Source organism: Dipodomys ordii, unplaced genomic scaffold (assembly GCF_000151885.1).
Source record: "Dipodomys ordii isolate 6190 unplaced genomic scaffold, Dord_2.0 Scaffold65, whole genome shotgun sequence".
Classification (NCBI taxonomy): Eukaryota; Metazoa; Chordata; class Mammalia; order Rodentia; family Heteromyidae; genus Dipodomys; species Dipodomys ordii.
In genome coordinates this window covers 5,568,289-5,583,153 of record NW_012267281.1, presented here as the reverse complement: position 1 = coordinate 5,583,153, position 14,865 = coordinate 5,568,289, and the positions used below count along the sequence as shown (strand labels likewise).

General features: G+C 36.8%; 1 protein-coding gene across 1 annotated transcript in view; it reads left to right on the top strand.

Annotated features, from left to right (window-relative positions):
* The window catches only part of Pcca (propionyl CoA carboxylase, alpha polypeptide), a 301,142-nt gene that overhangs the window by 65,851 nt on the left and 220,426 nt on the right, over positions 1-14,865 (top strand). The window contains 1 exon segment of the mRNA XM_013023003.1: positions 10,007-10,138. Coding sequence (XP_012878457.1) covers positions 10,007-10,138 — 132 coding nt within the window.

Genomic DNA, 14,865 nt, shown 5'->3' with positions numbered 1-14,865 from the left:
TTTTTCTTTTTGCTTATATGGTGCTGAGGAATCGAACCCAGGGCCTCAGGCATGCAAGGCAAGCACTCTACCACTGAGCCACCTTCCCAGCCCCCCCTTTTTTTTTTAAGACAAGTGTATTTAAGCAATTATTTCACAGACATATCTTGGCCATTTGATAATTTCAACAATTAGGTTTTCATAATTTGTCAATGCTCTAACATTTTAAATCTATAAAATTACCAACCAACCAACCAACCAATCAACCAACAAAACCCAACCAGCTAACCAAACAACAACAAAACTCTGAACAGCCTGAAGTTATGTTATATATTGTTAATTTTAAACTTCTTTGGTAGATTGACTAGTCATAATGTATTGAACTAAATTTCTTTGGGCTCTGTTAACAATAGCAGAATGAGGACCGGAAAATCGATTTCAGATTAGTTGTTTCATGAGATCACTTATTTTTTGTGCAAGTCTCAAGGAGAACGTGGCCTTCTCTTACAGTAGTTGAAAATGTCTTGTGACTAATTCATAGTGTATGGTGAAAGCATGGTGAGGTAATCATTTTTTCTTCTCTCTCTCTCTCTCTTTTTTTTTTCCTGGAACTGTGGCTTGAGCTCAGGGTCTTCTGTGCACTTGGTCAGCTTCTTTTACTCATGGTTCGTTCTGTACCATTTGAGTCATGCCTCCACTTCTGGCTTTTTGCTGGTTAACCTGAAGTAATCTCTTAGATGTGTCTGCCTGGGTTGGCTTTGAATCTCAGCCTCCTGAGTAATTAGAATTATAAGCTTGAGCCACTAGCACCCTCCTAGTAGTGAATTTGAATGGCAAGGTATATAGAGCAGATGGTATGGTATTCTCCGATTGTGCTTTTGTCTTTGATGACTGTGCTTGTGTGTTTAATTGATTTTTTGTAGATACTCTACTCAACTTCTGGCCTGGATATAGAAGCCAAACATTTAGAAAAGGCTATTGAAGTTTTTGTATAATTAAATAGCATTATAAAAAGAAAGTTAAATCCTTGTCAAGTGTAGCAAATATGGTGTCAAAATTGAGCTTTTAAAACCAAAAAGCATTCTTAACCAGCATGAATAATACTTCCTAAATACCCTTTTGCTGTTAGAAAATTTTAAGGCACTGATTAAGTCAGTAAACAGTTTCAATCCTGTTAGTTGTACTTCCCAACATATGACAGCAATTATCTCATAAGGTTTTTAAAGTTTCAAGTGCAGAGTATTATAAGATATGGTTATTACTGGTTTGTGTCTCTTTTACTGAAGACATTTCCAGGGCCATGTATGTATACCTTCTGTAGATAGCTCCTTTTGGTTGTCTTGTGAAGAAGTCTTCTATGCTCAGAATGGAGCTTGTTTTCCTTATTACCAAACCTACTTGTCAGTTCTTTTAATTTCTGTTAAGTGGTTCTCCATAAATTCACTGCCATATCTCCTGTTTGTATTAATGCAGCTTCCCCCCTCTTTTGTCTCTATTTATTTCCTTCTCCTGTTACATTGCTTATGCCTTTGTCTACATTCACCACACTAGTCCAGTGATCTCTTTTATCTCCATCTTTCCAGTTGGAGCAATTTGATATTATTATTATATTATTCTGAAGTACTTCAGAATTTCTTAATGGTTTTTCATTGCAGTTGGAAGCTAGCCCAAGGAGGATAAGTCCAATTAACCACCAAAGAGCTAGAATCGGAGCAGTGGCTTAAGTGATAAAGTGCCAGCCTTTAATGAAGAAACTAAAGGTAGTGCACCTAGGGCCTGAGTTCAAGTTCCAGGATTAACACAAATAAAATAGAAGTCTGTGCCCTGTCTGTAGTGTCCCAGCTTCTGGTTCCTCCCTGCCATCAGCTCTGTGTTAAAGGACTATGAGGACTATACTTGTATACATATCCACTCATGCTAATTGAAGTGCTATCAATTTTTTTCTCTCCTTAAACTGTAAAATTGCTCATCTAAATTCATAGTTCTTATGTTATATTATAACTTTGAACTGGAAAATATTTTGTAACCTAACAGTAATAGTTAATTTCAGTGTTCATGAAGAATTAACAAGAACTAAATCAGAGAGAGATGGAAACAGTTCATTTTAAATATCTAAATTATAAGGATTACAAAATAAAGGCATCTTATTAGAGATAGAAAGGAAGTGATTACAACTTCAAAGCTAAATCATTCCTACAATCACTTAGCATGTGGAAGACATCAGTATTGCATGCCAAATTTTAAATTCGTTGCTTCTTACCTTGTTCTCTGAAAAGATGCATTTTAAAAGAAGTACTTTAAAATTTGCATTTTTAATTAAAGCGTTATTATAAAACAAAAGTAAATGTAACATCTGAAAAATATCAGAAAAGTGATATGTTTAGCAATTTTATCTAAGGAAATTTAGTATTATTTTCATAATATTCTAAATTTAAACTGTAAGTTTTAGTAGATAGAGATTAAAATTTATCCCAATGCCCAATGTTTTTGTTAACTCCAGTTTTTTCTCAGTGTTATTGCTAAACATGTTATTGAGTTTTCTCTGGGTATCTTCTCTGTTGCTGTCTGTTGTATGATTACTGCTAGTTCTACCGGTCTAGGATTTAACATGATAAAGCAAATCTGTGGAATTAATCCTAGAAACCTCTTTCTGTTTTTTCATAGAATATCTCCGGGCCCAGAAATGACACAAAATACTTCATTTGCATTCCTAAACATTAGAACATAGAATAAATCATTGAGCTGTAAATGTTATTGGCTTTACATATCCTGGGGAGAAAAAAAGTTAACAGCTGAATCAGGTTTATGCTAACTCATTAATTAATTAATTAATTTTTGCCAGTCCTAGGGCTTGAACTCTGGGCCTTGAGTTTCTTTTGGTCAAGGCTAGTACTCTACCACTTGAGCCACAGAGCCACTTCTGGCTTTGTCTGTAGTACTGAGAAATGGAACCTAGGGCTATATGCATGCTAGGCAAGCACTCTACCACTAAGCCACATTCCCAGCCCTAATTCATCTCTTAAGTAGACTTAACTGCACAGAGTATATGATGTTGAAGGTTAACTACTTCTTCTCTGGAAGTAGATTATCAGTGCCAATTACAGGGAGATAAAAAGAAGAACCAGATATGTACAAAAGAAATGACAAACACCAGCAAATTTTAATTTTCATCATTTAGGAATGGAAGAACAATTCCAAATTTAATATAGAGCATAGTAGTTTGAATTAAAAAAAATTCTCACAAAAACTTGCAAAGCTTATCCAAAGTACAAAGACATCCAGACATCTAAGGTTTTAATTAAAGAAATAATATTAACAGTGTTTTGTTTTCCCTATCTTTCCTTGAAACCCTAAAACATTTGATAGAAGATGCTGAACATTATTCTTATTTAATAATAACTGAGAACTAGAAATGGAAGTATTCTACTGCCAAACGTTATAATAGAGTGTTTGCTTGCCAGTAGTGCCCATGCTCAGCATGTGTGTAAAAACAGGGTTTTATGTTTAATCATATTCCTTAAAATATACTTAACTAGAAACCTGATTTCTGCCAATAGTTAAAGCAGAAAAAGTTATGACTATTTCATTCCTTAACTCAGTTCTGTACATTGCTGTCATCTGGAAGTAATAGTGCCATTTGAGCACATTGGGCCAGGTAGACAATACAGAATATACATATAGACTAAATGAAATCCAGATCCCAATAATAATGAAAGAGAAAAGATACCAGTTCCATTGGTTAAACAAAGTCACAGTATACACGGTGTTCCATAAATGAAATACAGTTTGTAAGTATGTTATTAGATTTCAAGTGAATTTGCAGTTAGCATCCCAAATGACTTAAAAACTAATAGGCTTATGCTTTTATTAGAATTTTAAAATAGAACATTTGTGCACCTTTCCTACTGATTTTCCACAATAATAAAATTCTATTTTTATGCTAAAGAATGACAGGTTTATTACCTCTTCCTTCGCCTCTGAGTGGTTGGGCAGGTTCTGTACCACTGAACCGCACCTCAGGTCCAAGTGACTTCTCTGTGTGTAGGGGATTGGAGGCTGAGGACCTTTTCTAGGTCATTCTGTCCTCCTTTTATAGACACCCTCCAGTAGTTTTAGAATTCATTGTGATTCCTGTACTAGTCTTCTCTAATCAGGTGTTATCATTGTTCCAACATTGAAGGTCAGCAACAGTATTTTGTAGTGATGGCAGGGCTCTTACTTCTCCATAGGACTGGTGTTTTGTGATCATAAACAATCCACTAGGAATATTCTCCCCTCCTGTATATTTAAGTGTTCACCTATTTTAATGATTATTTTGAAAATACACTGAGTTTGGGTTAAAAACTAATAACCAAGATATGGAAGGAGAGATGGTGTAGAGGCTGGATTCTCTTCTGCCTATTTAGTGTTCAAGCCAGTGAAACTGATGTTTTTTTATATTACAGTTTCTTTCTTTTTTTTTTGGATCCGGTCATGGGGCCTGAACTCTGGGCCTGGGCGCTGTCCCTCAGCTCTTCAGCTCAAGGCTAGCACTCTACCACTTGAGCCACAGCGCCACTTCCGGCTTTTTTTTTTCCTATGTGGTGCTGAGGAATCGAACCCAGGGCCTCGAGCATGCCACCTTCCCAGCCCTGTACATTACAGTTTCTACTCATCATCTCTAGTGCCATTTCACCAGTTTCATTTTTGTATAAAATGGAAGGCAGTCTTAACTAAAAATCTCAGCCAAACATGGAAATACATTTACTTCTTGTTTTCAAAGTGAACTTTCCTAGAAGAGGCTGGCAAACTGGCTTGGGAAACACTTTACTTGCCATGGGTGTGCTGCTGTACCGTGTTTATAGTTCAGGTGTTGGTTTCACTTCTTAAAGCTAGTGGTTGTGTTCAAATCGTCCTCAGAATTTTTATCATAAAAAGCAGATACTATTACAGTGGGGCTGGAAAGGTGGCTCAGTGGTAGAGCGCTTGCCTTGCATGCCTGAGGCCCTGGGTTTGATTCCTCAGCACCACATAAACAAAAAAGAAAAAAACCAGAAGTGGGGCTGTGGCTCAAGTGGTAGAGCGCTAGCCTTAAGCTGAAGAGCTGAGGGACAGCACCCAGACCCAGAGTTCAGGCCCCACTACCAGACTCCCCCCCCAAAAAAAAACCAAAAACAAACAAAACAAAACAAAACTATTACAGTGTGACTAAACTTCCAACTGTTAACAATATCAATAACCTTACTCCTGGAATGCCTGATATGTGAACCCCTCTTCCAACCTCTAACCTCTCTCTGTATATTCCATTACTTTGGCATTATAGTAGCCATATTTTTGGACTTTAACAATAATTGTATTGTCCAAATGTTCATGTTTAAACATCATTACATACACTTCAATATACAGTCTTTCATACTCATTTTAAAATTTGATGTTTTTTGAATCATTCTTAGTATGTAGACTGCTTCTCTTTCCTTGCTTCTCTTCCCTTTCCTTTCCTTTTATCTGTTGAAGAACTTAAGCATTTGACCTGTAAAATTTCTCCTCAGTCTTGACAAGCCTAATTGTATTTTCCTTCATTCTTGGCATTTCCTCAAATTGGAACCTGCATTCAGAGATGGGATCAGATTCAGGTTGAGTTCTTTGGCTAGGTTTGTAGGAGGCATATAATGTCTTCCTAGCTTCTTTGAAGATCTCTGACTTTGATACTTAATGTCCCTGGCTAGTAACTTATTGGATTACAACATGTTGATATCTTTTTTTTTTTTGCATTAGTCAATTAGAATATATTTATAAGGACTCTTGCCCTCAGGTGCTGTTTGTTTACTTAGGATATATCCATGCACAGGCATCATGTGTATATATACACATAATATATTTGTAATATATTTATATTATACACATGCACGTACGTACATACACATATCAATTATGTTTTCTTTTTCACTTTTGCAGTGCTGCAGATCATTCATGAAGCTTCATGAGTTCTAGATAAGCACTCTACCACTTGGCTGTATCTCCTAGTCCATGATATAGCTGCAGTTTTGAAAACCTGCTTTCTTAATCAGTTTTCTTCTGTTAAACTCCTTGTGCCAATACTGACATTTTGTGTTTTCCCTCTCCCCAGCCACCTGAAATTCCATCTTTCATTTGGCAGAGAACCAGAATCTATGTGTTTCTGGGTAGTTCACCAATTTTTTCATTGTTCTGCCTGTCTTGTGGAATCTACAGTGTACACATTTTGAAAATCTGTATTTATGAAGAGCAGTTTTCTAACTTGTAAGTTACTGTGAATAAAAAAATCCTTTTTAATTTTCAGATTTGTGAAAATTCTCAATATAAAGCCTGGTATAAATTAAATCTTGTTTTTACCCTAAAACACTGCTCAAAGTCTAACCTTGTTTCTCATGCTTCTGTCAAAATTTTACCAGAAACATAAAAACCTCAGTATGTAGGAAATGAATAGAATCCTAGAGCAGTGATTTCATCTTTTTGTAATTTATTTTTTCCTGAGAATCATTATTATTTTCCAATAATGATGAAAAATAAAAATAAATGGAGAAATCTTCACCTTGTTTTTTTTTTTTTTGGTTAGTCATGGGGGTTAAACTCAGGGCCTGGGTACTGTCCCTGAGCCTCTTTGTGCTCAAAGATAGCCCTTTTCCATTTGAGTCATAGCACCACACCCAGTTTTTGAGTGGTTAATTGGAGATAAAGTCTCAGTGGGACATTTCTGCCTGGGCTGGCTTTGAACCAAGATCCCCAGATCTCAGCCTCCTGAGGATTACAAACATGAGCGCTCCACCCTCTTCACTTCTTTCATAACCAAATTTGTCTGCATTTAGGTACTTACCATTCATGGTAGAATAAAAGAAGCTAAAATTTTTTAAATTCTTCTTCTTCTTAAGAAGCTAAAGATTTTTTAATTCTTCTTCTTCCTTCTTCTTCCTTCTTTTTCTTCCTCCTCCTCCGTTGGTTGTGGGGCCTGGATTCTGGGCCTGGGCATCGTGCTTCAGCTCTTCAGCTAAAGGCTGTGCTCTACCACTTGAGCTACAGTGCCACTTCTGGATTTTTCTGCTTATGTGGTGCTGAGGAATCAAACCCAGGGCCTCGTGCATGTAAGGCTAGCACTCTACCACTGAGCCACCTTCCCAGCCCCCTAATTCTTCTTTCTTATTCCTCCTCCTCTTTTTCTTCTTTCTCCTCCTCCTCTCCCTTCCCTCATGCCTCCTCCTTCTCTCCCCCCACCTCTCTTGCCATAATGGTTAACAAAAGACACAGAATTGGTTGGGCACTGGTGACTCATACTTGTAATACTAGCTGAGCTCTGAGGATTGCAGTTAGCAGCCAGCCCAGGTAGCAAAGTCTGTGAGACTCTCATTTCCAAAAAACTACTTAAAAAAAAAAAAAAAGCTGGAAGTGGGGCTGTAGCTCAAGTGGTAGTACATTAGCCTTGAGCAAAAGAAGCTCACGGATATCATCAGACCCTGAGTTCAAGCCCCAGGACCAGCACCAAAAACAAAACCCAAAACAAAGACAGATGCAGAATTAGCCAGATGCCTGTGGCTCAGGTCTGTATTCCAAACTTCTCAGGAGGCTGAGAACTGACGAGCATAGTTTGAAGCCAGCTCAGTCAGGAAAGTCCATGAAATAAATAAATACCAGAAAAAGTTAAAAGTGGAGTTGTGGTTCAAATGGTAATGCACAGTGCACAGCCAGCCTTGAACAAAAATGCTCAGGGACAGCACCCAGGCCCTGAATGCAAGCCCTAGTACTTCTGAGGATGTGTGTGTGTGTGTGTGTGTGTGTGCGTGTGTGTGTGTGCGCGCACGCGCGCGCACGCAAGCACAGATGAAGAGTTAACAGAAGACTATCAAGAGGCTACTGGAAAATAAAATCTAGCCTCCAGTTCTAAATCACATAGCCAACTTCTGAGCAAGTACTTGGTTCAATGAAACATGTTCCATCATTTTACAATTAACAAATTGTCTTTTTCCTTTATTTATATACTTTACCATAGAATTATGGGAGCCAGGGGTCTAGGATGCTCCTTTCCTGGTTTTCTGTAATTATATATAAAGGCTAGTCTAGAGATACTTCCAAATACATAATGATAAAAAAAAGAAAGTTAGGGCGCTACGGGTTTAGCCCAGTGGAAGGGCGCCTGCCCGGCGCGCGCAAGGCCCTGGGTTTGGTCCTCAGCCCTGGAAAAAAAAAGAAAAAAAAAGTGCATTGAAACATTTGTAGATTTTCAGCACATCACTGTTTCTCTTTTGTGTTAGAATGGGACAAAGAATAGTCACTAAATATTTGATGTGACCATTTTCCTAGATAATTTTGCAGTTTGGAGTAAATTTTCTCAAATTAGAATCTATAAGAAATGTTTTGTTAATCAGTGGTCCAGGTCATTAGGCTCCTGTTAATCAGAAGTTTACTTTATAATCATAATGTATCTATGATGTTGTCATTTCTATTCCTCTTCATCTCTTTGTGTGGGTATTGTGATTACTTGATTATATCTACTTGGCATAGTGGGTTTTAAAACAGCATTTATAATTCTTCTGCCTTAGTAGGCAAAATGAGAATATGGAAAGACAATTGGCGGTTGAAGCATGATAGTTTCCTTTTGCCTTCATGTAGTATTTAGTGAGTTGCAGACTTGGAATAAGAGAATTGAGTTTTTTGTTCTGGTCTGGAAAATGATTATTTTATCCCACTGGAAACAGATTAAATTGAGGTGTAGGTATCTCATTATCTTTCATGTAGAATCACTACACTTTTCATAAGCTTTATATTTTTTGTGGTTTCCAGGTTTATTTTTTCATGAAAATAAGGGTCTGTTAAAGCTAGATACAAACATTACATGGAAAGTTCTTTGAAAGTATCTATTATGTCAAAAAGGTTTCTTACTTAGAACCCTGCCATTCATAATACTGGTCATTGTCATTGTAAATATTTGGGTTCCTATATTATGTATTAGAGGTGTGTGGACTTTGCTGTCTGATTATTCTACTGTTGCCTCTTTATCAGAACTTTTTGCTATTACATAATACCTAACAGTTGTGACACTCATTTTGGACCTTGCTTTGGAGCTATATGCTGTTATTGATGGAGGTCAGGATATGGTACCCCCAAATGACACCTTGACATGATATATATATATATATATATATATTATATGGATATTTACATATATGTATATTTTAAAACAGTCTTGGGGCCTGAACTCTGGGCTTGGGTATACTTTCCCTAGTCATTTTTTGTTTGAGGCTTATGTTCTACTACTTGAGCCACAGCTTCACTCCCGTCCTTTTGGCAATTAACTGGAGATAAGAGTCTCAGACTTTCCTGCCTGGGCTGGCTTTGAACTGCGATCCTCAAATCTGAGCCTCCTGAGTAGTGAGGATTACAGATGTAAGCCACCAGCACCTGACTAGCATACTTATTCTTGACATAGCTTTTATAGTCACAGAATAAAAACATTCTGTAATTTCTTTAAGTTGCCTGAGATCTGTTCATATTCCCTTGGCTTTGTTGATATCTGGTAATTTCCACTCATATTATCTCCCACATTTAGCTCAAAGCCTAGCACAGAGTTGGCTTTCAGAAGTGCAGTTATTTGTGTTTTACTAGGCACTGTGTTGCAACACATTGAGAATATAGAGATTTACAAGGTAATTTAAAGAGGCACTTACTATTCACATTGGGCAACAAGGTAGTATATATAAATATCACAGAAGTTGGTTTCAAAATTACACTATCAATATCAATCAAGAGTTTTTCATCAATTTCAGTTTTCTATGTGATTTGGCTTTGTTTTCACATATCCATGGACATGTACTATATGCTATATAGTATTAAATATTTTAATGTTTTGGCTCAGATACTTTAAGGTAGTTTTTGTTGTAGCAATATAGTAATTATAAATTTGTAGTCACAGATATATAATTATACACACATGTATGGGGTTTCCTTTTTATAAAATCATAACTCCATATCATGCTGTGTAATGTTTTTGTTATAAATTTCAACTTGTTTTTCTCCACAGGCAGCAGAAGATGTCATTTTCATTGGGCCTGATACACATGCTATTCAAGCCATGGGTGACAAGATTGAAAGCAAATTATTAGCCAAGCAAGCAAAGGTTAACACAATTCCTGGCTTTGATGGTGTAGTCAAGGTGAGAAACTATTTTGCTCAAATCTTTATAGTATGTCCTCCGATCAAACATTCTGTGAGAGAATATGGGTAAAATATATAGTTTTGAGTGTATATGAGGGAAAAAAGTAGTGGCATTTAACTTGGATTATTTTTAGTGTTTATGAGCTGAAAAGAATGAGTAGTTAAGCACTTGTGTGTAATGATTCAGCATTGACTCATGTGGGAATAAACTTGGTAATTAAAAAATGTGTTGTCAGATATCGGATTACATTTAATGATGAAATGATGTTCTGTATATTTTTACCTTGAACTTCTTTCCATATACATCAGATATAAATAGTCATTCTGTATACAAACAGCTATGAATGACTGGAACCGCCAACATTTATCATGGGCTTTTGCAGCTGAAAAATTCTGAGGATGTCCAGCAATTGGAGTATATATAGCTTGCTTTCCTCCACAGGAGGAAAGTTCTTTTTTCGTGAGAAGTGACTTTCTCTGTTGTGTTTTAACCTTGTGATTTGAGTAAGTTTGCAAGAACTTTTCATCTTAGTGTTTATTTTTCATTCCCCTAGCATATCCTATTGGACAGTTTTTCAAAATTGCACAGAACCATTGCAAAATAGCTACAAAGATTGGTCTCTGCTTCATGAATAGCCTCAGCTGCTTGCCTGTACTTACCTGTGCACTCCTCTCTCCGTTCATACACACACCCCTCACCAAACAACCTGAGATTGAAAATGTCTGGAAGAAATGTGCTTGTTGTTAACAACAAAAAAAGATTTTCTTTTTTGTCATTAGTCCCTAATGCTGTCTATATAACATTAACATTGTAGGCACTTACATTAACACTGTAAGTCACTAAAAGGGACTTAATGTATCTGGAAGTATATGTATTTATATATATCTAGTATATATCTGTATATATCAATATTTATCTATCTATTTATGTACTATACCACACTTTTTTATATGAGACTTGAGCATCCTCAGATTTTAATGAAGAAATACACATAGCTAATAGATACATCAAAAACTATTAAACATATTTAGCCATCAGGGAAATGTATATCAAATGACCTTGAGATTCCATCTTCTCTCAGTCAGTATGGCTGTCATCAAGAAAACAGTAACTACATGTTGCTGAGGATGTGGGAGTGGGGCAGAGGAAACGCTTATGTACTGGCGGTAGGAATATAAATTAGTACAGCCACTGTGGAGATCAGTATAGAGGTTTCTTACCAAACTGAAAATTGAAAGACCTATGGTCTAGATATGTACCCAAAGGGAACAAAATCACCATATAATAGTGATGTTTATTATGACACTATTCGTGATAACCAAGCTGTGGAATAAGCCTAGAAGCCTAGCAATGAATAATGGATAAAGAAAATGTGTTATATATACACAGTGGAATGTTATTTTAATACTATGATACGTTTTTTCTTTTTGTTTTTGTTTTTTGTTTTTTTTGGGTCTGGTCATGGGGCCTGAACTCTGGGCCTGGGCGCTGTCCCTCAACTCTTCAGCTCAAGGCTAGCTCTCTACCACTTGAGCCACAGGGCCACTTCCGGCTTTTTTTTTTTGCTTATGTGGTGCTGAGGAATTGAACCCAGGGCCTCACGCATGCAAGGCAAGCGCTCTACCACTGAGCTACCATCCCAGCCCGATATGCTTTTTCTTATATATGCAATTAATATATTGACTAGTATGCAATTAATATATTAGTAAATTTTCTTTCCTCCTACCTTTCCTTCTCTTATTTAGTTATTTTAAATTATTATTTTAAAATATTATTGTTTTATTAGTTTTGAAATAAATTCTCACTGTAGCTTGGTTTGGCGTGCCTATTACTCATTGTGCCTTTCACTTTTTTTTTAAAGTAATCTCTTCACTAGAGAGAGAAACTAATGTTTGCAAAATGTAATTTTTGAGTAATCACTTGACACCAGATATTTGCCTTTACCGAGTTTAGTTTTATTAACTTGATTTTGGGACAGTTAGAGCAGAGGATTAAGAGTATAGATGTGGAAAGCAGGAATTAGGATCCCCGCTTATTTGTTTAGCTGAGTTATAAGCCACAAACCCTGATTTCAAAGAGCTTTAAGTTCTTTTTTGGAGACTTTCAATATTCAGACAGTTTAATGCATTTGAGTAATACTGAGTTCAGAGTGCATGAGGCTGTGTAGGTTTGGAGCTGATATTGAATTTTAGGGTATCATGGCAGAGTTCCCAGGGAAAGTGATAGCTAAGAGATACTTGAGGTATGAGAAGTAATGAGTGAACTATAAAATGAGCCTCATGGGGGACACAGCTCTGTTGTTAGTGAAAACATTGCAAAACCTTGGTAACTCCAGATAGCTCCAGATGTGCAGTATGAAGGAGTTAGAGAGGAAGTTTAGGTTATCGATAATTGATGGCATGAATGCTGTGCAGCTGATCTTGAATGCTTGTGGCTTTGGGAGCCTGCTAATAGTTTCATGCATACAGATTTACATGAGACAATTGTGGGATTAGAAAAATTGTTTTGTTTGCTATTTAGAAAATGGATCAGCAGAGAGTTAAAGTTGTGTAGGTATTCAAATTAGAACCCTCTTTCTTTAGTTAGGCAAGCAATGATAAATTAAATACTGGAATACAGCAAAGTAGATATTTTTGAGGAAGATGGTACAAGGTTGGGTTGTCCGTTGGATATGGGATCTGTTTGTTATCAGGAAACAGTGGGAGAGATTATCAATAATTGTACTTCTACCCTTGGTTCCAACACTTAGCAACACACCATTTATTTTAGGGAAATTCATTTAATACTTAAAAAAATTTATTGGTGCCGGCGCCAGTGGCTCATGCTTGTAATCCTAGCTACTCAGGAGGCTGAGATCTGAGAATCGCAGTTCAAAGTCAGCCTGGGCAGGAACATCCGTGAGACTCTTATCTCCAGTAAACCACTTGAAAACTGGAAGTGGTACTGTGGCTCAAGCAGTAGAGCGCTCGCCTTGAGCTGAAGAACACAGGGATAGTGTCCAGGCCCAGAATTCAAGCCCCACGCGCCCCCCCCCCAAATATTGTCAAGGTGATGTACAGAGGGGTTATAGTTGCATAAGTAAGGTAGTAACTATATTTCTTATTGAACCTGTTAACCCCTCCCTCATTTTTCTCCCCCCTCCCTCATCAAGTGGTACAATTCATTTCCAACATACTATGCTGTGAATATCACTGTTGCATTGATTTTCCCCTTTGTTGTTTGTCTCACCATTCTGTTGTGCCCCTTCCCTTCCCTAATTCAGATAAATGTATATACAATACCGAGGCTACCAAAATCAAATAAAGTGACAACAAAAGATAAACCATACAGGAAAAAAAAAAACAAAAGAAAAAAGAAATCACATAGTACTTTAAAAACAACAACAACAAAGAAAAACCTCTTGTGTCCATGTCCTAGAGTTCATTCATTTAATACTTTAAAAAAAAATAATTTTTAAAAAAAATTTTAAAAATTATCTTTAGCTGGGCACTGGTGCCTCCCACCTGTAATCCTAGCTACTAAGGAGCTGAGATCTGAGGATCATGGTTCAAAGCCAGCCTTTCAGTAAAGTCCATTAGACTCTTAACTCTAATTATCCACCAGAAAATTGGAAGTGGTGCTTTGGCTCAAAGTGTTAGAGTGCTAGCCTTGAGCAAAAGAGCTCAAGGACAGTGCCCAGACTTTGAGTTCAAGTCCTATGGCCTACAAAAAAAAAAAAAAGAAAGAAAAAAGAAATTAGAGTATTAAACACCACTATATTTTCCCTGCTAAACTGACAATAATTGATTAAATTTTATTAGCATACATTTCATTGTGTCATATTCATATGTGCTTATAGTGTACTCACAAAATTCAGTGTTCTATTATTTCTTGTTTCTCCTTCACCCTTTTAAACAAGTTTTACAAGGTTTCATTATTTTCTTCTCATAGATGCATATAAAATACTTCAATTGTATTCACTCTCCTGCCTTTACCTTCTCTTTTGGCCCTACAGACCCTTCTGGTTTCTATAATAGTGCATTTTATATTAGTCTGTCCTTCCGTCCGTCCGTCTACCTCCAACCTACCTACCTACCTACCTACCTAGGTGCTGGTCTAGGGGCTTGAAATCAGGGCTTAGGTGTTGTCGCTGAGTTTTTTCCTCAAGGTTAGCACTCTACTACTGAGCCACAACTCTACTTCTGGCTTTTTTGGTAGCTAATTTGAGATAAGTCTCATGGACTTTCCTGCCTGGGCTGGCTTTGAACTGTAAGACTCAAATTTCAGACTCCTGAATAACTAGGATTATAGGAATGAGCCACTGGTGCCCAGCTTGTACAACTTATTTTTAAGGTCTGGATTCCTCATATGTTAGAGAACATGGATTATTTGTCTTCCTCATTCTGGCCTATTTCTCTTCACATAGATATCTTTAGCTCCTCCTATTTTCCAGGAAATGGTATAATTTCATTCTTCCTTATAGCTGAATAGTACTCTGTTGCGTGTGTGTAGTTTTTTCACATTTTCTTTGTCTGTATTTCTTAGGTTGCTGATATAAACATGTGTGTATGGGCCTCTTGATTGTATGCTGACTTACATTCTTTCAGCTCTATGTGCAGACTTGGTACTGCCAAGGTTACCTGACAATTCTCTTTCTTTCTTTCTTTCTTTCTTTCTTTCTTTCTTTCTTTCTTTCTTTCTTTCTTTCTTTCTTTCTTTCTTTCTTTCTTTCTTTCTTTCTTTCT